This window comes from Rattus norvegicus, chromosome 6 (assembly GCF_036323735.1).
Source record: "Rattus norvegicus strain BN/NHsdMcwi chromosome 6, GRCr8, whole genome shotgun sequence".
Classification (NCBI taxonomy): Eukaryota; Metazoa; Chordata; class Mammalia; order Rodentia; family Muridae; genus Rattus; species Rattus norvegicus.
This window is the reverse complement of record NC_086024.1, coordinates 136,694,991-136,722,450: the sequence shown is the minus strand read 5'-3', so window position 1 is coordinate 136,722,450 and position 27,460 is coordinate 136,694,991. Positions and strand designations below refer to the sequence as shown.

The window sequence follows — 27,460 nt, the reverse complement described above, 5'->3', positions numbered from 1 at the left end:
CCTCCTGCCTCTGCTCTGCTGAGATAAAGGCGTGCACCACCAAGCCAGACACTGTCACAGCTTTCTCTTGCTCGGCACCTACTGTGCTTAGTACTCCTGCTATCTGGCTCCCGACTCCAGTAAAGGGGCTTCCCTCATGGGCCAGAACCTACTCTTTATGGCCGTGTCTTAGCAGTCAAATAGGTTCTGTGTTGAGCTGGATCCCCACCTTGCAGCACTCATTGGTAAGGGTGACTCCCTTGTCTGTGGTACAATGGTGTTCTGTGGTACAATGTGTTCAGTGGTGTGGTGGAGATCAGCATAGCTATCTGCTGCTCTGTTGGATCGGCTGTTAGAACTTCCAAGCTGGCAGCAAGGCAGAGGCAGGCAGGGCTTTGATCTCGAGTTCAAAACCAGCCTGGTCTACAGAGCTAGCTCCAGGACAGCCATGGCTACACAGAGAAACCAAAAAAACAAAACAACACCAACACAGACTTCCAAGCTGAAAATGCCACCTGTTTCCCAGTCTCTACTTAAGTGCTGTGTAGCCTCATAGGGTTGCCAGAGGATGCCTTTACCTACCTATCTTCCTCCCTTCCTTCCTCCCTTCCTAACTTACTTACTTACTTCCTAACTTCCTTCCTTCTTTCCTTCCTTCCTTCTTTCCTTCCTTCCTTCTTTCCTTCCTTCCTTCCTAACTTCCTAACTTCCTTCCTTCCTAACGTATTTCCTTCCTTCCTAACGTATTTCCTTCCTTCCTTCCTTCCTTCCTTCCTTCCTTCCTTCCTTCCTTCCTTCCTTCCTTCCTGGCTGAAAGCAGCTCATACAGTTTCCCGTGTGAACACACCTGGGGTCAGGATCTCAGCCATGGAGCTAGGCTGAGAAATCCTCAGGGTTACTGTGATCCATGTTGACTCTCCTGGTTCTGTTACCTAGATGGCTACAGTAGATGCAGAGGGACCAGCACATGGACAGTGTCAGACCTGGACATCGGGCCTCATTGCGGCTCCTCAGGGCACTCTGCAAGCCCACTTGTAAACTGTATGTCATCTAACACCTTAGTGGGGCACTTCTGATCTGTAACACTTTGAATCAACAATCATTTGTTTTTCCAAACTGACAAAGGACTGTTAATTAATTACCCCTGCACTTGGAAGCAATCCTGGGCCATGCACCTGCCCCTTCCAGCCCAGTTGAGGAATTGGGGGTATGGCCCCTACTTGGTCATCCAGACATGGTTAGTCACCAAGTAATAGATGTTGGCATGGAAGGGGTTGTGTTATAGATGTTTGTGGCAGAGGAGAGTCGCTTATTTCTCAAGAAATTAAGGTGAACAGCAGGGCATCGTGGCACACACTAGGCCAGCCTGGGCTATATAGTGAAACCTTAACTCAGAAAAAAGAGTGGCGATTTTGAGTTATTTATGAAGCCTGATTCTCATCATAATTGAAGGTTCTTTGCTTTGCACTATGGATAAGTGGCTACTTTTAGCATCTCCCTTATCCTGAGGAAAAAGTTTCTTACAATCCGCTCATGGCTGCTTCCCATAAAACTTCCCATTGCTGCGGGATTTCTGAGGCCAATGAGCAGCCAGCCACATTGATTCCCATGACCCTGAGAGCAGAAAAATCCCATCTCAGCCTACCTGCCATGGATCTCCAGTTGGCCTCACCTTCCCAGTAAGCGGAGTTTTCCCTGGGTGCCTCTGGTGAGTTTCATACAGCCCATACTCTAGTCACTCGCCCAGCAGGGAGTGACTGTTCCCGTGCTTGTCAGAGGAGGCTGACAGACTGAAGCACAGTGATAGTCTGGGTTAGCCTCTGCAGCAGTCCTGGCCTCGCTCGCACTGTGGTCTGTGGATGGCGCAGAACAGCTAGAGCATCGGAGTGGCTTGTCCCTGGCGGAATATTCTGGAGAGGCTCACCCTTAGGACTGGGAGCAGTTAGGACAGATGACTTTTGTTCTGCTGCCCACTTCTCCCCACATGGGCTGTCCCTGCTCACAGCTAGCTGTCCTGGGACTAGAAGTTTGGCAGCTCACACCCGTGTCTGTGCCTGTCAGAGGAGCAGAGGCCTAAGGCAGGGCGAACGGCTGACCCAGTTTCAGGCCACTCGAGTGGACTCCTTTTCAGTTTGGAAAAATGCTCTATGTAAACATCTTTCTGTGGGCTTCCTGGAAACTTGCAGGTGATGACTGGCTTCCTAATCATTGCAACAAAATGTTAGCTGCTGCTTGTGCTGTTTCCCAGTCAGAAAGAGGACTGGCCTCTTGTGCTTGGTCACAAATTATTTTACAGAGCAAGAAACCCTCACATTAAAGGAGAAATTTTATTTAAATAATGGAAATCACACAAATCAAATCTATTATGAAGTCAGATGATGTCTTTTCCTATGGCTGTGTGTGATTGCTTATAAATGGTGCCTGATGGGTCGGAGCTTGCTGTGTTCTGTGGTGTGGCGATGCCAGTGTGAGGCAGCCCTTGCTGCACAGCACAGCCTTGCTGTGTGGTGAGTGCTGACCTCAGTGGCCAGGAGCTCCTGGGCTCAAGCAGGGCCTGTGGGCTGCTGAGCAAATGCATAAGCATGCGGGTGTTGGAAGCCCCGGTGCTCTATTTGTTTCTGCCTCCACTAACCTCAAGACTTTTGTTGTTTTTATTTAAATTCTATGCTACTTTCAAGCTAATGATGGAAACTGGCCAACGTTAAAGCAGAATTCTGCTTCAGTGAAGTCAACTCAGATGGCTGGTGGGGACTGGAAGGACTCAGGCATGGAGGGGACCCTAAAGCAAGGTGCCATCTCAAGCCAGCCTTTGCCTCTGTCCGCACTGGGAGCTACAGACAAGCTGGTATGTCGTCTGGTTTTAATCACGGAGCCCCAGAGAGTTTCCCTTATGTTTCAATCTTCAGCTCAAGGGTGTGACCTATGAAGGCAAGGGACTCCTGTTGTGTCCCCTTCATGGCTTGAGTTGTAGAGAGCCATGGCCCTCAGGTGCCTGAACACGCTCAGTTAGATAATGAGCCCACTAGTGTGTCCTGTGTCCTTTTAAGGCTCACAAATTGTACTGTGCTGTTCTAAATGGAAAGAAGTGTGTTTAACCTTCCGAAGAGTAACTTACTGTTTTCTTCTTGACTCCTAACTTTAGGGCATCGAGATTGGCAAAGGGCCACCTCCCATACCTGGTGTAGGCAAGCCACTTCCCCCAAGTTATGGGACATATCCAAGCCCTGGGCCCCTGGGCCCAGGGTCAACAAGCTCCCTGGAGAGGAGGAAAGAAGGAAGCTTGCCCAGACCTGCTGCAGGCCCACCGAGTCGGCAGAAGCCCGCCCCACTGCCCCCAGCTGGCAGCGCTCCCCAACCCAGCTCCTCACAGCAGATTCAGCAGAGGATCTCAGTGCCACCAAGTCCCACATACCCACCAGCGGGGCCCCCTGCCTTCCCAGCTGGAGACGGAAAACCTGAGCTGCCACTCACAGTGGCCATTAGGCCTTTCCTGGCTGATAAAGGGTCAAGGCCACAGTCTCCTAGGAAGGGACCTCAGACAGTAAACTCAAGCTCTATATACTCCATGTACCTCCAGCAAGCCACGCCACCTAAGAATTACCAGCCACCAGCTCATGGCACCCTAAACAAGTCAGTTAAAGCAGGTATGCTGGCTGCAACAGTCTTTCAGAAATGGATGAGCCATTGCAGGCTGCTTAGGGTAAAACGTAATTCTTACCTAAAATACGGGGTGTCGGTTTGGGATGAAATAAGAGACAGATGCAGAATAGTTTTCAGGTGAGTCACCTGACTTATCACCAGGCGGGTGTCCGCACATCACCCGGTAGTAAATCCGTCACCCAAGATAACACTTCCGGAATTTCCATTTTCCTCCTGCTTCAGGGCAACTTGTGCTATTAGTTATCCAGTGATTGGGGTGGACCTGCTGGCCATTGCTAAGTAAGCATCCTGGGCATGGGCAGTGAGGAGCTGCCAGGAGGAACATCCTGGAGTGGGTGACTGAACAGGGCCCTTCTAGGAAGGCAGATGAGAAGATACAGCACAGCTCTACGGACCTCATGAGGTCCCAGAGAGTCCCATTCTAGCTGGAGGGTCCTGTGGGCCAGGTCAGGGCTGCAGCATCCAGACTTGTAATTCAATTCCTGTCAAGTAGTATGGTCTGTGGGCATGGTTCTGACCCTGGGAGAAGTTCTTGGGCCACAGATCAAATGCATCCTGTTCCAAAGAGGTCAGTGTCTCTCTCCATGTTGCCTGGCTCAGTCCCAGGCATGTGTGGAGATGAGGTGGATTTGGCATTTTGCTTGGCCAGAAAACAGCAGACTTTATCAACGTGGGAAAACTCAGGTCAGCATCCTTTCCTTTTGAAAGACCCCCATTTTGGAAACAAACCTAGAATCCAGTTAAAAGGGAGTGAGCGAGGGTCTTGGAAAGGTTTGCTGTGGATTCAGAAAGCAGAACCAACAGCGCCAGGGAAGAGATGCTCCTGTCAGAGCAGCCAGGATGAAATTGTTCTGTCCTCTGTCTCTCCTGCAGTGTATGGTAAACCTGTCCTACCGTCAGGGTCAGCGTCTCCATCGCCCTTACCGTTTCTTCATGGGTCGCTGGGCACAGGCACGACACAGCCGCAGCCACCTTCAGAATGTGCTGAGAAGGAGGCAGAGCCGGAAGGCCCCAGCGTGCCTGGAGAAGGCAGCACGGTGGAAAGCCTGCCACGGCCGCTCAGTCCCACCAAACTCACACCCATTGTACACTCCCCACTCCGCTACCAGAGCGATGCGGACCTGGAAGCTCTCCGCAGGAAGCTGGCCAATGCACCCCGACCCCTGAAGAAGCGCAGCTCTATCACGGAGCCAGAGGGCCCTGGAGGGCCCAACATTCAAAAGTTGCTTTATCAACGCTTCAACACCCTGGCTGGCGGCATGGAGGGTACCCCTTTCTACCAGCCCAGCCCGTCACAGGACTTTGTGGGCACCTTAGCTGATGTGGACAATGGAAACACCAATGCCAATGGCAACTTGGATGAGTCTTTCCCTCCCCGGCCCACGGCCCCACTTCCTGATGAGCTTGCCCCATCCTCAGATGCCAATGACAATGAGTTACCTTCCCCTGAGCCAGAGGAGCTCATTTGTCCCCAGACAACTCATCAAACTGCTGAGCCCACTGAGGACAATAACAACAACGTGGCCACGGTACCCTCCACAGAGCAGATCCCAAGTCCTGTGGCTGAGGCTCCTTCCGAGGAGGATCAGGTCCCTCCTGCACCTCTTTCCCCTGTCGTCCATCCTCCAACAGCGTCCGCGGTGGGTATCCTTGCTAGACCAGAGCCAGGCATGCAGAATTAGATGGGACAGGATAGTCCAAAGCATAGCACATGGTGCCCTGGTAAGCTAGATGCCACCAACACCAGATGGCAGACAAGGAGAAAAGCAGTGAGCCTCCCTGAGGAAGTCACTGTTGACACTGCAGAGGGCTTGGGACAATCTCGGGGAACACATAGCTTTCTTTAGTTGGATCTCTGAGCCACCACTATGGGTGTGTCCCGGCAGTGGGGGTAAGCTGACTCCCTTGGGGAAGATACCTGGTGTGGGAAGATACAGCAGTGTGGCTGTTACCACATTCCCTCCAGCAGGGGAGGGAGCAGCCTCAGGCAGCCACTGCACTCAACTGATAGCCAGACCCTAAGGCAGCCACCAGAGCTGCTCCTGGAGACCTGCCTTCGTTCCAGCCACCCCCGCCCTCCCACAGCAGGGTCTTGGGTTGGTCTTTGGCTTGGGTAGGTCACATGAGGCTGAACTGCTTCCATCTACCTACAGAGCAAGCGGACCAACCTGAAGAAGCCTAACTCTGAGCGGACAGGGCATGGGCTGAGAGTGCGCTTCAACCCCCTGGCACTGCTTCTAGATGCTTCTCTGGAAGGAGAGTTTGATCTAGTGCAGAGGATCATCTATGAGGTGAGCCATCCTCCCGTATGTCTGTGCTGGTGAGAGTTTGAAGGGCTGGCTTTCACATGCTCTGTGTCCTAGGTGGAAGACCCTAGCAAACCCAATGACGAAGGGATCACCCCCCTACACAATGCTGTCTGTGCTGGCCACCACCATATCGTGAAGTTTCTGCTGGACTTTGGTGTCAATGTGAATGCTGCAGACAGTGATGGATGGTGAGAACCCATGGGTGTGGGGATGGAAGGCCACCCCCTCCCTTATGAAAGGAAGTGAGCTCAGAAAACTGAGAATCTGGAGAGGAAGAATACCCTCGTTCATTCCCAGAAAAGCCATCTGCAGCATTGTGCTGCTCAGTCCTTTCCCTCCTGCCGCCATGTGTGTTCCTCATATGCCTTACTGGCGCTGCAGCCATTTGCCCTTCCTGTTCTCGGACATTCTGTGTGAGACGTGCATCCAAAAAGTGAAAAACACCTAGCAGTGACTTGATGTCCCAGGGTGGGGAGAAGGGGATGAGGAGAGGGGACTGATACTAGGGTGTAAAGTGCATAAATAATGGGAAAGCAATGTAGGAATAATAATCATCTTTAAAAAGCTAGAAAACAATTGAAGGAAACACCTGAGTGTCATCCTTTAGCCTCCACAGGAGCCTGCGTAGGATGTGCATACACAACTGTGAGCTTAGCTGTCTGTAAATCAACCTGTCTTTAAGTGTGTACGTATGTGATACTGCTGTGCAGGAGTGTCCATTGTTACAGCCCATTTCTTTTTTTTCTTTTTCTTTTTCTTTTTTTCGGAGCTGGGGACCAAACCCAGGGCCTTGCACTTGCTAGGCAAGCGCTCTACCACTGAGCTAAATCCCCAACCCCTACAGCCCATTTCTTGATCCACACCCTGTCACCCTTTTCCAAAGATTTACACACAAGGAATCCGTATGAATCAACACTTTAAAACTAGAGATGTGGAAGCATGTGGTAGTGCACACCTTTAATCCCAGCACTCAGGAGGCAGAGGCAGGGGCAGCATCTTGTGAGTTCAAGGCCAGCCTGGTCTACAGAGCAAGTTCCAGGACAGCCAGAGAAAGTGTCTCAAAAGCCAAACAAAAAGACAAGTAGAACTTTGCGGCTCCAGAGGTGCTTGATTGGATGTTCTTCCAAAGGACCCAGTGCTTGCTCCTCAGTGCCCACACGACAGTTCATAACCATCTGTAACCGAGTCCCAGGGAGTCCCCTGCACCCTCCTCCTGGCCTTTGCACACGGTGCACATATATACATGCATGAAAACATCCATACACATAAAATTAACAAAGCACCTAGACCCTTGCCTCACACACAGCTGTGGTCCCTCTTCTCAGAGGGTGGCGTCACACAGGAGCAGGTGGTTCCTGACTGTTTCCCGTCTGGTTCTAGGACACCACTGCACTGTGCCGCCTCTTGCAACAGTGTCCACCTCTGCAAGCAGCTGGTGGAGAGTGGAGCCGCTATCTTTGCCTCCACCATCAGTGACATCGAAACCGCTGCAGACAAGTGTGAGGAGATGGAGGAGGGCTATATCCAGTGTTCTCAGTTCCTGTACGGTATGTACAGAGGCTCGGTGTGCCCCCGCCGCTCCCCCGGCTAATCGGCACCGTGTCTGTCTGTCCTGTTGCTGGGCTAGAGTCCGGCTCAGTGAGTGGATCATGCTTAAGTGCTCACTGCCTTTATGCTCACCCTCAAAACATCGGAAGTCCTGTTTGTCTCTGGGTGGTATGAACCCACATCACTTGGAAGGCTTAGGACGCTGCAGGCCAACCTGTAAAAACAAGACTCTGCCTTAACAAAAGAAAACAGAAATCACATTGGGATTCTGTTCAGTTGCTGAAGAGGGAGAGTGCCCTAGATGCTTTGTTTGGTGCCCTGGGGTCACAGGAGTGGGGAGCCAGGTAGCAGTGGCCTACACACTTGCTGCTGCGTACATGAGCTGAAGCAGGGCTGCTCCCCCTGGGAGCTGGGACCATCTCAGACCTCAGACATCTGGAGAGTAAAGGGCATGTCCTAATTAAGTGCTGTAACCAGCGACAAAATCGGGAAGCTCAACCATGTCCCCTGTTAAGTAGTCACAAGTCACTTGTTCAGCATACAACTTGGGAAATTACTGTTTGGCCTGATGGTACAAGTGATGACAGCCAAACTCGCCTGTTCTGAACTCCCACAGCAGCAGGCAACACAATTCTTGGGCATTAAAGAAGCTGGACAGGCACCCAGGCCCTGGCAGCCTCCGTGGGAAAGAGGCTGCAGTCACATGGGTTGGTAGGGAGAAAGTCACACGAGACCCTGTGTGGTGTTACACTCGCACCACCAGGGGCAAAGCACCACGTGCAGCTGCTGCACCCCTACTCGGTGGTCACAGCTCCTCCTCTGATGGTGCCTAAGGTGGCTTTGTGATGGAAGTTTCGTCACCTTTATCTCTGCTGTCACCCTCTGCTGAAACCTGTATCCCTCTCTGGTCCCAGGGGTACAAGAGAAGCTGGGGGTCATGAACAAAGGCATTGTGTATGCTCTGTGGGACTACGAAGCCCAGAACAATGATGAGCTGTCCTTCCATGAAGGGGATGCCATCACCATCCTGAGGCGCAAAGACGAAAACGAGACCGAGTGGTGGTGGGCTCGTCTTGGGGACCGGGAGGGCTATGTGCCCAAAAACTTGCTTGGGGTAAGCACTCCGTACACTCAGCTTTCATGCTGGAGTCTTCTGGTCTTGTTGACCTATACAAAAGTCTCAAGACACTCATAGCTTGGGGTTCAGTTCTGCTGGCATCAAGGTAGAACAGAACACCTCTCTCCAAGCCCCAGCAGCCTGCTTTGTATAAGGGCAAGTCCCCGAGTCCCTACAGATGTGAGACGGGGCCACATAATGGAGACCATGTGAGGTTTAGAGACCACCAGGGTCCCCTCAGTCTGCCCCGCTCATGGTGAACTCTGGGAAGTACTAAGCCACCCCACTTAGCTCTCCCTGATCTGGATTCTCCAGAGCTTGGTGAAGTACACACTGTAGTCCTACTGCCTGGTTGCTTTGGTGATGGTGTTGTGCTTTGGTGGTTTCATAACCACCCATTCCCCTCCTGAACTGATAACTGAACCCAGGGCTCTACCACTGAGCTAAATCCCCAGCCTCTGGAACCTGGCCCCTGGAAGGCAGAACGGAAAGTTAACCGCCTGCCTTGGTTAGAGACCTGACTGCTCACAAGGGAAGCTGTAAAGAAAGGAGTGGAAAGGAGTGGCCACGGTTGTGGGCTACGCTGCATCCACAGTGGCGTCTGCTTTAACAGAGAGATTGCCTCTACTCAAGTGCCGCCTCCCGCCAGACCTTCCCAGATACTCTGAACCTGCCAGATGCCAACACGAGCCAGCATGGGTGCTACACCGAGGGGTCTAGGACAGTGACAGGTTCCCAGGGGTGATGAATGTATTAACAAGATCCTTGGGTCTTAGTGGAGGGGACAGCTGAGGCTAGGTCTGAGCAAGCACGTTCTGGAGATAATGCTGTGGTGACAGGAGTGGAACCCAGAGACCAAATCCTTCGCAGTCATCTTTTGCCCTAACTCTTGTCCATTGCTTCCCAGTTGTACCCACGGATCAAGCCCCGGCAGCGGACACTTGCCTGAGCCCCTGCAGTTCAGTCGTTTGCTCCCAGGAGAAGCCTCCCGCTGCCCTGGAAAACTGAAGCCAGGACGGTGCCATGGTGCTCACTTTAGCAGACAGGACCCACAATGTGAACCCCAACTCCCCAGGTGAGGGCCTCCTCGTCTGCAGTGGCTGGGAGAGCTAGTACGTTTGCCTTCAGAGGACTGCATTTCTGCCAATTACTGTAAATCTGAATAAATACCCAGCTTCCAAAACATCCATCCCTTTCGCCAGTAAGAAGTCATGACCATGAGCCCTGACTTGCCAATGAAGACAAAAGCTGACTTGGCCCCAAGGCCCCTTCGTGTTAAATGTCTGACCTTCAGCAAGAGCAAGCTGCTGCAGGCGACCTGGGCTACCCCTCCCTGGAAAGTCTCAAACCGTTGTCCTTTCTCACATCGCCTCTCACAAAATCCTTTCCTTTCACTACCAAAGGAGCCCTTTTGGAGACTGCTCTGTTTAGTTACCTGATGACGTTCTGCTGTGGCTGGACTCGCACGCCTCAGCACATGGGGCTCTCGGACTCCTACGGCTTCTAGCTGCACAGCGTCCGTCATTTATTCTCCCCTTTTTGGCATAAGCTCATTCTATTCTGAGTAGCTAAGACACGGGAGTCTGAGCGATAAGGAGTCTTAAGTTATGTTTGTGGTGGGCTGGGCAAAGCCCGGTTCAGGATCGACACCTGTCAACCTGAAACGCCATCCCAAGTGAGGCGGGTTCTGTGTCCTGGAGCCTGAGCGCTGTAGACAGGCTTTTTATACACCAGGGTTACTTTTCAACTAGGCCTGGAAACTACCAGGACTGTGTTGGCAATGTTTCTTCTCATCGAAACACAAGCCTTAGGCTTTATTTTTCATGAGTCTTGTGCATAACTACGTGTAAATCCGTGTGGGCTCTGGGAGCACTGCTGTCTGTGGTCAGCTGCCAAGCGGTGATCACTCAGGGTGGCACCAAAAGTGATGCCCTGTGAGCGACCTCTGCCATCCCGATGCCACCGATGCTGTGTGACGTGCACAATAAACCGCTCTCTCACACATGGCTTTGAGTCTTGTGTTCTGGACGCAGGACAGCTGCACAAACTGACGCCAGAGCTGCCGTGTACTTTCAAAATAAGTTTTAATCATACACTTTATATACAAATTACTGTACAGTCATTTTAATAAAGTGAATAGTAAGTCAAGGTAGAAAACACGAAACTCTGATGCCTTCCTTAGAGACACAGCAAAGGGACTGTCCATGGCCCCGGTTAGTGACAGAGTGAACAGAGTCTAGAAACAGGCTAAGGCATTGTGAATGGGCTATTGAGAACGGAAGTGCCCAGTGCTAAACCAGGGCCTGAGTGATCACCACCCAATCTGTTTCTGTGGGAACAGGGCCAAAAATCTCTAAGGAACCTGGAAATGTACAGAAACGTGGTTACACTAAACCTGGTCTAGCAGTGCTGTCCTGCAGCTTCTCCCAACCCTACTGAAGTACCCATGATGCACTGCGACAGAAGCTCTTTAAAGCATTAATCAGCGGTGTACACACTAGGCGAGTGAACACTCTGCTTCCAGACACGTGAACTGCATTTCCAAGTACACACAGGGCAGAACCCCGAGTGCACAGGCAGGGCCAGCTGCGTGGGCTCTGTAACCCGATGTGCCCGAGCTCAGTTCCCGTGTACTTACTGGTCTCGTGATTCATAGAGGAGCTTGGTAGCCTGTGGAACACCATAATAAAGCACGATTGGCCTGTGCACCTTGTAATCAAGTGGGGCACCCCAGATATGTGGCAGTCTTTTGGTAAAAACACACTTGTCTATGAGCTCAGCCTCCCCAGCTCTACCATACCTTGTGCATGGCTGCCAGCCATGCTGCCGCCTGCCTCTTGCTGCCGCTTGCGTCTTCTCCAGCCATCAGCCTCAGCTGTGCTGCAGCCTCTGCCCCTGGCACTGTGTACTGCAGGAACATGCCTGTGGCTCGAGTGCTGCCTGCTGGAGGGGAGAGGAGGTGTCTGCCCTGTGTGCTGCTCAGAAAGCAGCCTTTGTTAGAAACATGCAGAGACCCCGTGTGCAGAGAAGGGAAAGGGATCCCCTCAGCCAGGATAAACTAACAGTACCTATCACCGAGAATAGGATGGTAACATGGTCCTCCTCCCCAACAGTCCAGAAACTGCCAGCCATGCTCCTTCCTACCTCAGAGAAACAGCACACAGGCAGACAGACAGACAGACACACACACACACACACACACACACAAGCTACAGCAGAGCAGTGGAAGCACAGAAACTGCTTTAGGGACGGCCTGGCTACCAGATAAGCCAAGCAGATCGTTACATCCGGTCTGGCTCCGCTGACAGCTAAGCAGATGCTGACACAGGCGTGAAGCCACACTACCCTGCCAAGCACCATTCTTCCCTACTTTGGGCATCCCATGGATGCAGCAAGAGGCCAAGTCAGCTCCATCTCTGGGCTGTGACCAGCTGCTCTTTAATTTAGGGTCTGCTTCAGGAACAAACCACTTGGGAGATCAGGCCTATCAGGGCCACTGCAGCCTCACATGATCATTAACCTCATGGTGACCAGAAGGGAAATGTTTTAGGAAATAACCTACCTTTATTCAGACATTAATTCTAAAATCAAAGCAGTCTGAGCCCCATTGGCCAGTGGACTAAGCATGCAGACCACAGCCAGAAAGAGGCCTGACTTCCTTGCCTGCAAAACCTCTGGCTGGGGCTGGCGGTGGGGGTGGGTTTACCCAGAGAGAGACTTTCTGAACTCAACTCTAATCAGAAACTTCAGAATCCCCCTGAAGGCCTCTGGCTGCACTGCCTCATCCAAGCCATTGCACAATTCCTATCTAAGCCATGCACCACCAGCTTCTGTAAATAAAAACGGGCCGAACGTGGTCATGGCCGCTGTTGGCTGTGGCTGTTTGGGGCTTTTTACCATCAAAATTTTACCACCCCCACGGGAACCAGGGAGATGATTCTGTAGTTAAGAGCACCTACTGCTTTTACGTAGGTTCAGTTCCCAACCTACTCTGGTTCCAGGGCATCTAACGCACTGTTCCGATCGCGGAAGGCACCAGGCATGCGCATGGCACACACACTTGCAGATGCCCTGACCTTTACACTCTCGGGGGCGGGGCTGACCTAGAAGAGGTTGGGGAGCTGGGTCTCTGGCACTAGGGTATCTATGCTCAATGCTCCATGCACCTCGTGCAGCTCCGTGCTGCATTCCTTAGCTGGGCCCCTCTAGAGACTGCGATGGAGGAGCCGACAGTCAGGGACCCCTGGAGGACAGTGTCTGCGGGCGGTAAGCTACTGGGTTCAGTGATGAACGCTGCTGCCCAACCAGCAAAGGAGAACCATACACTTGGCCGACACTGACAGAAGCTGTCACTCCTGCACGCCTTCTCCCTGGGAAAGAGCTGAGCAAGCTTACTTTGTTCTCTCAGGACACTGACTTACTCTGCATAGGCTCTTAGACTGGACCTAGTGTCTCTCCTAATCAAAAGTGACCTGAAGTTTCAGAACTACCCCAAGAGATAGAAGCAGAGGGGAGCAGACACCACAGCATGCTGGGAGGAGTGACCCAGGCAGGATGGAGGCTAACCTTCAGAGGCAGGCAGGCTCCCCAGGAGGCTGCTGTAAGTGTGAATGTCTTTTTCTACTTGAAGAAGGTAGGCAGGCAGTGCAAAGAAGAAACAACCAAGAGTCAGTCAGAAAATGGAAAGCAAGGTGCATTAGGTCAGATCTGCAAGTTTAGAATGTGCGACGCGCAGTTCAGCCGATGAAGTCAGGCTGAGGTAAGACCACTGAGCTCACCACGGAGCTGATCAAGGATCTTGGCTGCACAGACGCCTGCAGGGGAGGCAAACAGCAAGTCTGCAAGCAGGGCTCCAAATCAGCCACCACCACACGCCTCTGGAACTTCAGACCGCGCATTTGGAGCGCTGTCTGTCAGTAAGTAAATACCCAAGTCAGAGGAAATGGACAACAGGCAAATCTCCCCTCGTATCTCCTCTCCACTTACCTGGTGGGTTCTACAGTTACTGACTTAACAAAAGCCCCAATGAAGAGTATGGCGGGCCATCTGGGACCAAATACAGTACCTCCTGTTGCCCACATAGGTACTAGACCCCTCCTGCTCAGGAAAGGCATGTACCTCCAGGAGTGAAGCCTTCTGTGAGAATCTGGACAGTACACACATGTGCAATCTCAATTTCATGATGGCTGTCTCCATCCAGAATCAAGCATCTGTAACAAAAGAAAAGTCCTAAGGCTGAGGCCTAAAGCTACGACAACACTGGCCAGTGCTGGGGGACGTCCACTTACCTCTGGTTGTTGGAAAGACGACAAACCATGGTCTCAGGCTTCTCTGAGTCCCCAAAAGTAACAAGGAAGGTAGCTCCTTGGAAGACAAAACCAAACCACACGTGACACACTGTTTCATCTAACTGCCACCAGACCCATGCTCTCAAGACAGGAAAGCTCTCCTTCACGACCACATGGGACAGGACAGGCTGATACAAGTGATGGCTTTGTGCTGTAGGATCCCTTTGGTTAGGCAAAAAGGCAATAATGAATCAAGGGCCTCAAAAGCTTAAAAAGGCACTGCTTGGAGACTGGAGATCTCAGCTCAGTGCTTAAGAGCACTCATGTTCTTTCAAGGGACCTGGAATCAACACCCAGTGCACACACGGTGCTTAGAACTGCCTAGAAGTCCAGGGGAGTGGGTGACCCCTGCTGACTTCAGTAGACATGAGGCAGGCACATGGTGTACAGATATAATGTAGGAAAAACAGCCATCCACATAAAATCAAGGCATTGTTACGCATACAGAGCTGTGAATTTTGTTACAACCTTCAAAGAAGGCAAGTAGGGGAGCGAGTTCAAGTCCCAGACCAGACAGTAGTAAGTACTCTAGGGCAGAGTGGACCACAGTGCCAGAGAAGAGGCTGGCCCTCGCCTGCGAGATATAGACAAGGCCTACAGAGGGGCTGTGGGAGGCAGGCCCCATCTGACAGAGAACTTTCCTATGCTCCTGGGATGTGGTTCAGAACCAGCATCTGTATCTGCCGCAGCTTGTCTCCAGGCCTCTTCTCTTCCGGCCATGGTCACAAACTCGACTACTGGTGACAGCCTTCCATCCAGGGAAGGTGCTGCTAGCCTACTCCCTGTCCATCTGATGACAGTGCCAGTAAGGCAGACATCTTAGAACATTTCCATTTCTGAAGTCAACTCCAGAGCTGCTTCTAAGTAGGTTAAAAACAAAGTAGAGGGGCTGGAGATTTAGCTCAGTGGTAGAGCACTTGCCTAGCAAGCGCAAGGCCCTGGGTTCGATCCCCAGCTCCGAAAAAAAAAAAAAAAAAAAAAAGTAGAGAGCAAGACACGCCATGCTGGAGCAGGCCACGCCTTAATGGCATCATGTCCACTCGCCATGCTGACTTAGTGACAGCATGTCCACTCGCCGTGCTGACTTAGTGACTCACCATGCTGACTTACCGCTTACAAGCACCTTAAGCTGCTTGTCATAGAACTCAGCCTCTCGATGGGACACCAGGGCACAGTCAGCGCACTGACGCACTGGGTCCACGAAGCACATGCGCCGAAGTGGCACCTTCTGGCTGCAACACCTGTCGCAGAAGCATTTCCCACAGCGGCGGCAGTGATGCTGATGAGGGTAAGGGTTGGGCAGTAAACGGGGTCAACAAGGTTGCACCGGGCCTGCCCCGCTAGCCAGTTCTCTCAGAACCCCCAGAATGCACCTGTACTGTTGTCACTCCTGCACAAGTGCACTATCAACACAGCAGAGCTCTGCCTTATTTGGAAAAGATGGACCAAAACAGCTTCTCTGTGTCTCTTCATGGTGGGTGGGTGGTTGCGTGTTGTTAGAGACTGAACCCAGGGCCTTATGCGTTTAAGGTGAGCAGTTCACTCAAGTGTAACCCAAGCCCTCAACTCCTTCAACCTCCTGCTGCCCAGTACAGGCTGCCCCTGAGCCTCCTTGAGAGCTCAGTACTCCGTAGGGGAGCTGTACCAGTGACTGAGGGGGCATCGAAATAGCCTGTAAGACCCAGCTCCTCCAAGGAACCAGGCTTTCCCAGAAAGAACTCTACCAGTCTACCAGGCCTAGCCCGACCCACACCCCATGCCCACCACAACCTTGGCTCACCTTTCTGGTGATAAAGTCAAACTTGGCATCACACTGCATACATCTTGGACACTAGGAAGAAGACGACACAGAATTATAACCTAGCTCTGTCACGTGGCTAACAGCTGACACAGGGTCAAGAGGTACAAGGAAAGGCTGCCAGGAAAGCCAACTTCCTGCCTGTAGAGGCAGGTTATGAACAGCAAGGCAGAACAGCCCGCTGAGCTCAGGGTCTAGCTCAGAAGCCAGACAAGATTGGCCAGGCCATAGCCCAAGGCTCTTGGTTAGGAAGGCCGCTTTAAGGCCTGCAGAAGCCCCAGCCAGGACCCGGCCTGAATACCCAATACTTTGTGGGATGCAAAGGCACAGTTTAACTTGGCAGCAGAGTTCAGATCAGAAGGGCTTTGATTCCTTCAGACTCCAGATGCGGAGGGCAGCTCATTCTGGCTGCTTCACCTCTATCCTGTTCCAGGAAGAAATAAACCTGACATTCCATAGCAGGAAATGACCTACGCTGACCCTGTTTTACAGTCAAAGGAAAGTACGGGGCTCTTCTTAGGAAGTATGGCTCTAGAGAGTTGAAACATAAAGTTGACTCAATGTACCAGGGCCTGTAAGAACAGGGCTAGAACAGAGCACAGGCTGAGCGAGGTCCACGTGACCCGAAATGTCCTGAAGAGACTTAACTCATGCAGGACACAGAAGCAGAAGGCAAATGGCTGTCTGTGCATGTGAATTTGCAGAGGCAGGAGAATGGCACCAACTAGGCTGGCATGAGAGACCTGGGGACAGGGGGCGGCTGCACAGTTCATCAGTGAACAGGGCTGAATCTGCTCTCAGTGCTCGCCTGCCCTCTGCTGCTTTTCCCCTTGACACAGTGCAAAGTGCTCTCTCCAGATGACCCAGTGCCATCAGGTCCAAGGGATGTGTATGACCTCTTCAGATACTCTGGGGAACCTCATTCTAGGGGCCACCAGGTGGCTACTCCAAGGGTCACAACTCTAAAAGTACATTCTCTCTACAAATCCGTGGTCCTGTCAGAACTGCTGTCCCCATGACAGGATTCAGCCTGAGCTGCTCACTCCACACTAGAAGGCTGGATGATACAGCAGGCAGGACCACCTTCCTTCCGAATTGTGAAACGAGTCATGCTAACTGGGCACGTGGCGCTCACAAGGCCAGGACACAGGGTGAGCAAGTCAGGATAGCTGACGGTGCTAAGAGACGGTCCCCACTCGTCACATAAGCACAGACCAGGAGAGAATACGTGAAGGATGCACAGCAGCCAGGCCCGCACTGCACGCTGTGCTCAATCGGTAATGAAACATTGCTGGTGGGAGCTGGGGAGACGGCTCGGCAGTAAAGAGCGCCTGCTGCTCTACAAGGTCCGAGTTCAGTTCCTAGCACTCCATGATGCCGCTCACGACTGCCTCTAACTCCAGCTCTAGAGAAATGGACTCTGCCTTTTGGCCCGTGGACACTGGTGCTTGCATGCACATAATTAAAAATAAAAAGGGTTTTAAACACTCATGTTTCCCAAGACCTCAGTCATACATGGATGGGGTTGTCTGTCCTGGTACCCATGGGATTTGAGGCCTGTCTAGTCTCCATGTTGGAGTGAGTACCCAGCAGTCCAGAGCTCCCAACTTGTTCTAAGTGCACCATGGCACCTTGGAAGGTCCAGCTGGGGCCTACAGAGTCCTGAGGAATGGTCACAGACTTCTTCCCAGATATCCCAGGCCAGAATGCTACTTCTGGACATCGCTGACTCCAGCTGTGTCTGCAGTGCCCAGCTGGAGTGACACCACATATGTGTATGGTGACTCTCAAAGCACAGGGTATCTGGTGACATATGGCACACAACTCCCAAGTCAGGGGAAGGCTCTGCTCTGAACTAGCTTCCTGCACGCTCTGGAAGGAGGGGAAGTGTGAGAAGACACCCCTGACAGCTTCCCTCTGTCCCGCTCACACCCAGATGATGCTTACACCTGGCTCCGAGGAAGAGTTCCACCATAATACAAACCCATGGACAGAGACTTTTCCCAAGAAAAGGAAGTCAATGATGTGAACTACGACAGGCTTGTCCCACACACTGATGCCCCCAGCCTTAGAGATGGTGCCAGTGAGGTGGAGCATGGCCTTCTGTGGGAGGCAGTGAGTACTTCAGATGTCTTAGTAAGCAGAGACGGGAAGGAAATGCCCAAGTGGGCTGAGCAGTGGTGGCGCACCTTTATCTCAGCGCTGCAGAGACAGGCAGGCAGATCTGAGTCTGAGACCAGCCTGGTCTATAAAATGAAAGTTCAGTATAGCCAGGCCTACATACTGTAACTCTGTCTCAAAAAAGGAAAGGAAAGGCATATTAGGGGATTGGAGAAATGGCTCACTGGCCTGCTTAAAAAAGTTTTTTTTTCTAGAAAAAAATGAATGTCATGTTTTGACCAAGGCTTTTTACCTAATAGTTCTAATAGTTATTCCAGATCTCAGCACTGACAGAGGGCTGCACACCATGGAAAGGCTTGGCGTCCTTGGCCTGCGGATACGACACCTACTAATTCATCTCTGGTTCTGCTGACAAGCAATGTGATCAGTCAGAGGCTAGCCATGTGTGGCTGCAGCACTGGCAGCATGGGCCTGGCTTTTGTCAGGGTCCACATAGCCACTAGGCACTTTCTATAGCACAGGACCACACAGAATAGAACCTCATCTTGAGTATCTGGTCACCAGACACTAAGTAATCCCAAGCCCTGGCCACCTTCACATGTCTTAGAGGCTCTTCATCCTCCCCACTACAGCAGCTAGGTAAGATTGAGGGTCCTGGGGCTGGAGAGATGGCTCAGTGGTTAAGAGAACCCGACTAGGGGTTGGGGATTTAGCTCAGTGGTAAAGCGCTTGCCTAGGAAGCGCAAGGCCCTGGGTTCGGTTCCCAAAAAAAAAAAAAAAAAAAGAACCAAAAAAGAGCACCCGACTGCTCTTCCAGAGGTTCTGAGTTCAAATCCCAGCAACCACATGGTGGCTCACAACCATCTGTAAAGAGATCCGATGCCCTCTTCTGGTGTGTCTGAAGACAGCTACAGTGTACTTATATATAATAAATGAATAAACCTTTAAAAAAAAAAAAGATTGAGGGTCCCCCCTCGTCCCAGTGGGAGCCTGACCTATTTTTGCTCTTGGCCTTGTCACAGGCAGATTCTGGAAGATACCCACAGAAGTGGCTCAGAACATGGGACCATCATCCGAGAGCCTGCAGCTCTTCCCTTGAACACAAACCTACAAAGCCCGCACCTGGCACTAGGCTAGTGCAAGTGCACACGAGCCACACAAACCGATGCACACACCTGCTTGGAGGAAGTCCTATCTAAGGACGCCCCCTTTCTCAGTTGATCCAAGAGCCTCACAGCACCAAGCCTCTGCAGGTGCTTGGGAGGAGTCCTTGGGGTCATGCTCAATGTCCCTTCACTGTGGGAGAGCAGGGACCCTAAGGGGCATCACTGCAGCACGGACAGAGACACCAAGCCCTGGTGAGCTCCATGGGACCCTGCATTGTGTCATGCAGCTTCTAGGTGTCCTGAGGCCCCGAGGGCTGCCGTGTGTTTCCTTGCTGCTCTTTTGCTGGTTTCTGGACCTGGAATCCCTGCCTCCCCCACCCCAGCTCTGGAACTGTCCACGGAGGCAAGTCAGTAGCTCTGTCGGGGGACTTTGCTCTCAGCTCTTGTCAGTTCATGAGCACTCCACACACTTTGAATGGTGGCAGGTTCCTGCTATATGGTGCCTTCCATGACTCAGATGTCCATCACAAAAGCTAACGGTGGTCACAGTGAGATTAAAAAAGGAAGCCACAGTTCTGTAAGAGTGGCTGTTTTATAGTCCTTAGACCACCCTGATGCAGCCATGACAGGAGAGTTCTGGCTTGGAACACAACACACACATGACCTTCAAAGAACAACTTTACTTGGGCATGCATGGTGGAGTGCTGTGTTCAGAAGTGACGTGCGTGTGGGCACCAGAGGTCTTTCTCAGGTCCACTTTGTGTGTGGAGGTAGGCTCTCAATGGGCTACAATCTGCCAAGCAGGGTAGGCTGGCTGACTGAATCTGCCCATCTCTGGCCTCCCTGGTGTGGGGAACTACGAGTGTACTCTGCCACACCCAAATCCCCAGAACCACATCATGAGGTAGTGAAAGATTTAGGACTTACTGTGACACATTTATTGCTGAGTGAGCAAACCCCTGGCCTGAGAGGCGATGTTGGGCACTGTGCTCTCCTACTTCCTGTCAGACTTGGCAGCTCTTCTGAGCTGCTCGTCCAGCTAATACTGCCTGCACCATCCCTGATCCACCATCCTGGATCTTCCCAGTAAGTACCGCACCACCCATAGCCCCTTCTAGAATCCTACAACCACCCTAGCCTGGTGCTAGGATCCGAGGGATGCCTTAGGTCTCTCTGCCATTCTCTACGCAGAGATCTCTGTCCTGTCTCTGGACTCTTCCATGACTGGATTGTGGAGAAGTGGAAAGGACTCTTTGGTTTTCATTCTCCACCACTTTTTTTTTTCTTTTAAGAAGTAGTGGTGGAGGCTGGCACTTGGGAGGCAGAGGCAGTAGGATCTGCAACTCTGAGGCCAGGCTGATCTACGGATGAGTTCTAGGACAGCCAGAGCTACACAGAGAAACCTGTCTAGAAAAACCAAAAGAAGAAAAACCAAGCGGGAGTGGGGAAATATAAAAGCAAGAAATAACAATCAATGCCCATGACTATACAGGCTGTACCCATCGTCCAGGCTGCACATTCCAAACGGTCACCTGTATGCACCCCAGTCTCGCCCTCTCCCTGAGGTGTGTTCAATCTGGAGTTTCTCCCCCTCTAAAGGACACACTGTCTTCACCGGCTACACCCTTGGTCAGTGTCTCTCCTGCACCCCCGTTCCCTGGCCTCCTTCCCAAGCGCACACTTCCAGCAGTGGTCTCCTTCCCCTCGCTGTGTTCGCAGAGGCTGACAGGCAGTGTTCGGGCCTGCAAGAGGCTACCAGGCAGGCAACAAGTGGTGGCACACCCAGCCTGGCCATGGCTTCTAGACAACATGTCCTCGTGCCTCTGTGGCCAACACTTGTGCCAACTAAGTTATCTCCCTGAGCCCTGAAGACCAGTTTCTGGGTCACAACTAGAACACATACCCATTCCTTCCAATACCTAAGTGGCCAAAGGTATTCTGTTACTCTAAATGACTAACGAACTAGCCAGGCTTAGTGCAAGTCTATACTCCCAAGCTGAGGCAGGAGGATCACTGAAAGCTATTCACAGCTACACAGTGAGTTTGGGAACAGCTTGAGATATACATTAAGACTATCTCAGGGCTGGAGAGATGGCTCAGAGGTTAAGAGCACTGACTGCTCTTCCAGAGGTCCTGAGTTCAAGTCCCAGCAACCACATGGTGGCTCACAACCATCTGTAATGAGATCTGATGCCCTCTTCTGATGTGTCTGGACAGCTACTGTGTACTTATTTATAATAAATAAATAAATCTTTAAAAAAAAAAGACTATCTCAAAAAAACAACAAAACAAAACAAAACAAAAACCCCACAAATAACCAGTGTGTTTATTCAGAAAACAGATTTTTAAACAAAATAATTTTCCTGTTGATTTCATTAATAAAATAAATTCCACTAGGCAGTGATGACACACTGTGCCTTTAGTTCCAGCACTCAGGAAGCAGAGACAGGTGGATCTCTGTCAGTTCGAGGCCAGCCTGGTCCCCAGAGTGAGTTCCAAGACAGGCAAGGTTACACAAGGAAACCCTGTCTTGAAAAATAAAGAAGATTCAAATTATCAGCTCATCAATTTATCATAAAAAAAGAATAAAGGGCTAACAGGATGGTGAAGCTGTAAAAGTAAAAGCCCAGCCCGTCCCCAAGTCCCTACTCAGGAACCAGCTGGTCTGAGGGGCCTGCCTGGGGTAAAGGAGAGAGCAGGGGAGTTGGCCAGCTCCTGCAGCTCTCCCTCGGCTGGGCCTTGAAGCTTGGGTTGTGTATGACACAGCTATTCCAGCATTAATACCACACAAAGCCCAGAGACCCACTGCCTCACCGCAGGCAGCAAAGTGTCTGCAGCTGACTCTCACTCTGGAGGTCCATTGGTCAGACCCATGTTTTAGGTCACTGATGGGCAAACTCAACTGCCAAATTAACCCCAGAATGAGACCTACAGAGCAGACTACGCAACCCACTCAGTCAGTACCTTAGCAAGGACGACAGCACTCATGACCTGGCAGACAAAGCCAGCTTCAGCAATGGCCCCATGAGACCTACCTGTGGTCTGAGCCTCTGGCCAAGACTGATCAGACAAACTGACCAGGACAGACACTACCCATGGCATGAGCAGGCCAGGCTGCGGTGCTCTCCTGGGGCTCTTATACCGCTTCCACTTCCCAGATAGGGGAACACGCTAAAAAGAACTGCCTTGAGGACAACCTCAGTCAGGAGACAAAGGGGAGGAGGAAGAGACAGGATAGGTAAGAGTGAGCCCTCGGCTGGACAGATGGCTCAGTGGTTAGAAGCACTGACTGCCCTTCCAGAGGTCCTGAGTTCAATTCCCAGCAGCCACAACCATCTGTAATGGGATCTGATGCCCTCTTCTGGTGAGTGTATTCATATACATAAAATAAATAAATCTTTAAAAAAAAAAAAAAGAGCCCTCCCAGAAAATCTCCAGCATACACTCTCTTCCCAGCACCAGGAGCAGGGCACCTGCTGATTCCTTGTTGGTCTAGACACCCAGCCTGACTCTGGAGCTGTTTAATGCAGACTACACGTCTAACGAGGTGAGAGAGCAAAGAACAAGAGGTCCACAGCAAAGCAAGGCCTAGTCAGAGTACCCGGGAGATAGGATCCGACCTTTTCTCTCCACCGTACAGTTGGGAGGCTCAGATCTTTGGAATGTGCCTTCTGCTTACTCCTCCAGGACATGTGACAGAAAAGCACAAGGCAACTGTGACCTCACCATGTATTGTAGGCTCCTGAAGATTACTGTGAAAAGAACGAGGCTGAAGGCTGGAGACGTGGCCCGGGACGAGAGCGCTTGTTGCTCACGTAGAGGACCTACGTTCAGTTTTCAGCACCCACGTGGTGACCCACAACCATTGTGACTCCAGTTCTGGGGGATCCAATGAACTCTTCTGACTGCTGTGGGCACCAGACACACAAGGTACTCAGACATACATGCAAGCAAACATTCAAACACGTGAAAACATTAACATAGAACAGCATATAAGGAAAACACCTACGTCCCCTGTGAGGAAGGAGAAATGAGACAACCCTGACTCCACCACCCTTTCTTCCCCAGTGTGTAAAAACTGTCCATCCACCAGGCTCCGGATCAACCAGGGCCTAGATCTTTCAAAGATAGTTAAGCCCTAGGTAGGCCTCGTGGTTTGTGCCTGTAGTCACAGCTACTCAGGAGATGAAACAGGAGGGTCGCAAATTCAGGGCCAGCCCAAACTACAGTAAATCAAAGACTCTCCTAGACAACCTTGTGGGACTGTGTCTCAAAACGAACAAACAAAACCCACGCCCACACACAATAAAGAGAGTGCCTAGCAAGATGGCTCAAAAGAGTAAAGTGCTTGCTGTCAAGCCTCAGTTCATCCCCAGATCCCACACGACAGCAAAGGAAGGAACTGACCCTCAACCAAATAAGTTGTCCTCGGACTTGTGCTTATGTGGGGCGGTTCATGCACACTTAGGTGTGGTGACTTGAATAGGTATGGCCCCTAGAGACTCATGAGTTTGAATGCTTGACCCACAGGGAGTGGCACTATTAGGAGGCGTGGCCTTGTTGGAGAAAATGTCACCATGGAGGTGGGCTTTGAGGTCTACTATGCCCAAGCTATGCCCAGAGTGGCACCCAGTCTCCTGCTGCCTGTGGATCAAGCTGTAGAACTCTCAGCTCCTTCCCCACCATGTTCCCCACCATGATGATAATGGACTGAACCTCTGAAACTGTAAGCCAGCCCAATTAAATGTTTTCCTTTGTAAGAGTTGCCTTGGTCATGGTCTCTTCACAGCAATGGAATCCCTAAGACAACAGGCAAGTGAAGATATATAACTATATACACTGTGATGTATTTTACACAATAAAGTAAAAAAAATAAAGTTTAAAAAAGGGGGTGCTGAGAGATGGCTCAGTTGGTAAAGTACTTGCCTTAGGGGCATGAGGACCCAAGTTCAGATCCCCAGCTCTCACATGAGAAGCCAGGCACAGCCACGTGCACCTGGCCAGTGGAAAAGCAGATCCCTGGGTCTCATGGCCAGCCAGGCTGGCCAATAGGTGAGCTCCAGGTTCCGTGAGAGACCCTGACTGAAAAAGACAAGGCAGGAAGTGACTTAAGAAAATAACATGAAAGCTGGCCTCTACTCACACAGGCACACCCCGCAACTACTCATTAACTAACAGGTTCACAAGCCCAGTTCAGGAGCTTCCTAAAAGTGCCACTCCCTGTGGATCAAGCATTCAAACTCATGAGTCTCTGGCTCCGCAGTGACAAGAACATGCTACTCTTGCAGAGGACCTGGGTTCAGTACCCAGCACGTCCGTCCACCATGGCTCTCTGCTCCAGCTCTAGGGAACCCAACACCCTCTTCTGACCTCTGGTCACAGACATATACGCAGGGAGAACAATCTTTTTTTTTTTTTTTTTTTTTGGTTCTTTTTTTCGGAGCTGGGGCCTTGTGCTTCCTAGGTAAGCGCTCTACCACTGAGCTAAATCCCCAGCCCCGAGGGAGAACAATCTTATACATTAAAAAGGAAAGGAAAGAAAAATGTCCAAAGGAGATGGCAAAGGGCAGACACACAGCACGAGGTGAGGAAGGAATAAATGCCTTTGCTGGAGCTGGAAGCTGGCGGCGCTGCAGGCTCAGGAGAGGTGAGAGAGCATTTCCACCTCCAGGGCTGCTATCACAGCTCAAAGACTAGAGTAGATGGGAACTCCATCCTGACTTTTATAGGGCTCTCAGCCAGCCATGGGAGGAAGCCTCTCACAGGGCCCATGGTTTCAGAGCCAGAACAGGCAAGGAGGCGCCTGCAGCCTTCAGAGGAGCACAGGCCAGCCTGACACTGCGAGCCTGACACTGCCAGCCTATCAGTTGTGAAATCCCAGCCTTTCCCCGTCAAACCAATTGCCCTTCCCCCAGGACTAACTAAGATCCCAAGCACCACCCCCACTCCGGGGTTCAGCACCAGGCCAGGATTGGCAGGCGCCCCAAATCCCCATTCTTTTCCCCATAAAGCACTCGCTGAATTGGGCTCTCAAACACCAAGTGGATCTGAGGCCTGACTCCTGACTGGACTGTAGAGTGGCCGTTCCTCCGCCACCAGGCCATGGGCTACCCTACCCTGTGTGGGACTTTGCCACCTATACTTGTCCAAACATCTCTTCAGTCCTGGTCACCCTGCAAAGCCAAGCCCACTTTTCTGTGATCCCTGAGACACTCACAGAGCTGGTGCCCTTCTGCTTGGCAATCACTTGTCCGAGCACCCTCTCCTCCCCTCTTGGAGCAGACATGGAGTCCTGTCAGACTATCCAGACTTATGGGGATATACCACAAACACTGTAAATTCTAAAGTTTTACATAAAGATGTCACAAGGTGTCACTCGGGTGAAAACACCCACCTTAAAGGCTCCTTGTAGGACAAGGAGAATGTTGAGAAAGCTTGTCTAGAGCCCTGGCCTACAGACAGTGAACACTTTCCCAAGAGCCTCGGCTTCTGATCTCCTCAGGCATGGCCTCCCACCCCACTTGGCCTCCTCTACCTGCCCCCCCCCATGTACCCTTATTCCAATCTATGCATTGTTGGGCTTTCCTGGAAAGAGTCATGTCTGTCCAGATCCGAAACTCATTCACAACAAGCAGTTTATTTCCCTGAGCCACCCCCCCAACAGCCACTGTATTTTATTTTCGAGACAACAGTATTGCCCAGGCTGGTCATAAACTACTATAAACTCTTAGCTTCCAGGGGCCAGAGTCCAGGCTGTATCCCAACACCCTACACACACACCCTTTTGTGTCCTCTAGAGACAGTCTCAACTGTGTAGCTCTGGCTGGCCTGGATCTCACTACCCTGAGCTCAGAAATCTACCTTTACCATGAACGATCTCCTTACCCACTCCTAAGCCCACACCCCCTTCTGGGGCGCTAAGAGCACTCGAGGGCTGTGCTCAGTTATCTCTCCACACAAGAGGAACTGTGTACAAGGATAAAGTGCAAAACTGAAGGGGCACAACCAGGGAGGACAGTGACAGCTCAGTGACACACCTGGTATAGCCAGGAGTCACTGGGGAACAGTGGCAGAGCAAACTTCTGGCTGGCTCTCCAGCCCCAGTGCCCACTGTTTTAAGAACAGTGGACCTCGCTCTAATAAATTGCTGGGCCCCACCCACCTGGGCCCCACCCACCATCCACCCAAGGGGAGAGAGGAGCAGCTGACTAGAATTCCAAGCAGAAACTCTAACCTAAAAAATTTGGGAGGAGGCCAGGTGTGGTGAAGCACATCTTTAATTCCAGTACTCAAGGGGCTGACGGAGGAGAAGTTTGAGGGCAACATAGCAACAGGGTGTGGTAGTGCATGCTAGCACTCTGGCAGATGCAGATCTTAGGAGTTCTAGGCCAGCCTGGTCCCTGTAGTGAGTCCAGAACTGCCAGGGCAATAGAGTGAGGACCCGCCTAAGGGAGTCAACAGGAGGAAAGGGGTGGGGGACAGAGAAACATATGGATAAATTTACAAGAGCCATTAAGATAGCTCACAAAGTAAAGGCACCTGAGACCTGAAATCCGTCGCTGGGACCCAGATGGTTTAATAAAACTACCTTCTACAAATTATCCTCTGATCTACACACTAGCGCTGTGACATTGGGGGCAAAGGCACACGAATAAACGAAAAAAGTTTTTGTTTTTAAAGTTTATCAAAGTCAGCAATACTTAGGTCGGTGCCTTTTAGACATTTCAATTTGCTCTGAAATAAAATCGCATGGAATGCGTGAAGTGCTCCCATTCTCTCCCAAGTGGCCAAGCTTTGCAGAGTTTAGAACTCTAAAGACAGCAAACTCCTTGGCACCGTTCCCCCGTGAGCTGGTGAAGGCGGACTCGCTCACCCTCGCCCCATGGACACACTCCAGCCCCAAACTCACTCACGGCCCACTGGTCAACCGCTCCCCCGCTCCCCTCGGGCCTCCCCGGGCTCTGCACCGCGCAGCCAATGACCGCCAAGGAATGGAAAACGCCCCACAGCGCGGAAGGGACAGCGGGACCGCCCGAAGGGGATCCGCGGCCGAGCGCCCTGAGGGCGGAGGCGGGAGACGCCCCGACTCCAGTTGGGGACCCGGGGGCTAGGACGCACCTCCTTGTCCGGAACCCACTGCGGTTCCTCCAAGCCGAAAGGGCTTCCGAAGGCGCGGTGCTCCGGCACCATGCGCAGGCCACTGGGCGAGCGCACAAGCTTCTTGGCGTCGCAACGCGCGGCCACCCCCGAGGACATGTCTCCTCCTGAGCCCCTCACGCCACCGCCCGCGCTGAGCCCACACAGGTCGCCACCCCGCTCCGCCCGCCAGCACGATGACAACTCCGAAGCCCAATCCATAGCCACAGCTCGGAATATGAGCCAATCGGAGAGTAGTATCCGCCCAGAGCCGCCCTTCTCCAATCCGCGCAAGGTCCCCGCCCCTACGACCGACCACCAATCGGCGGCGAAGACCG

General features: G+C 51.8%; 2 protein-coding genes across 19 annotated transcripts in view; one reads left to right on the top strand and one right to left on the bottom strand.

Annotated features, from left to right (window-relative positions):
- Ppp1r13b (protein phosphatase 1, regulatory subunit 13B) overlaps positions 1-10,617 on the top strand; it is a 73,235-nt gene extending 62,618 nt beyond the window's left edge. For 4 of the 7 annotated variants that reach the window (XM_039112417.2, XM_008764939.4, XM_006240634.5 and 1 more), the window contains 9 exons: positions 916-1,020; positions 2,658-2,824; positions 3,122-3,623; positions 4,513-5,279; positions 5,793-5,930; positions 6,003-6,136; positions 7,329-7,495; positions 8,411-8,610; positions 9,521-10,617. In XM_039112417.2, the coding sequence (XP_038968345.1) occupies positions 916-1,020; positions 2,658-2,824; positions 3,122-3,623; positions 4,513-5,279; positions 5,793-5,930; positions 6,003-6,136; positions 7,329-7,495; positions 8,411-8,610; positions 9,521-9,562 (2,222 nt within the window). In that variant the 3' untranslated portion in view covers positions 9,563-10,617. The remainder of the gene's footprint in view (positions 1-915; positions 1,021-2,657; positions 2,825-3,121; positions 3,624-4,512; positions 5,280-5,792; positions 5,931-6,002; positions 6,137-7,328; positions 7,496-8,410; positions 8,611-9,520) is intronic. The other 3 variants (XM_039112418.2, NM_001395106.1, XM_063262028.1) reach the window with 1 other exon arrangement.
- Positions 6,850-27,319, bottom strand: Zfyve21 (zinc finger FYVE-type containing 21). Of its 12 annotated transcripts, none has more exons than XM_017594237.3 (8): positions 27,105-27,319; positions 15,742-15,792; positions 15,072-15,240; positions 13,902-13,977; positions 13,732-13,823; positions 13,180-13,236; positions 11,414-11,556; positions 6,892-7,710 (listed from the first exon to the last, which is right to left on the bottom strand). In XM_017594237.3, the coding sequence occupies exons 1-8, from the start codon at positions 27,240-27,242 to the stop codon at positions 7,678-7,680; spliced, it is 759 nt and encodes a 252-aa protein (XP_017449726.1). In that variant the 5' UTR covers positions 27,243-27,319; the 3' UTR covers positions 6,892-7,677. The 12 variants fall into 12 exon arrangements, 11 of the variants coding, with proteins under 11 accessions (NP_001102195.1, NP_001386669.1, XP_017449726.1 ...); XM_063262148.1 differs by having other exon boundaries at positions 11,414-11,553; XM_063262149.1 differs by having other exon boundaries at positions 11,414-11,553; positions 13,180-13,233.
- Between the last annotated feature and the right edge of the window lie 141 nt (positions 27,320-27,460).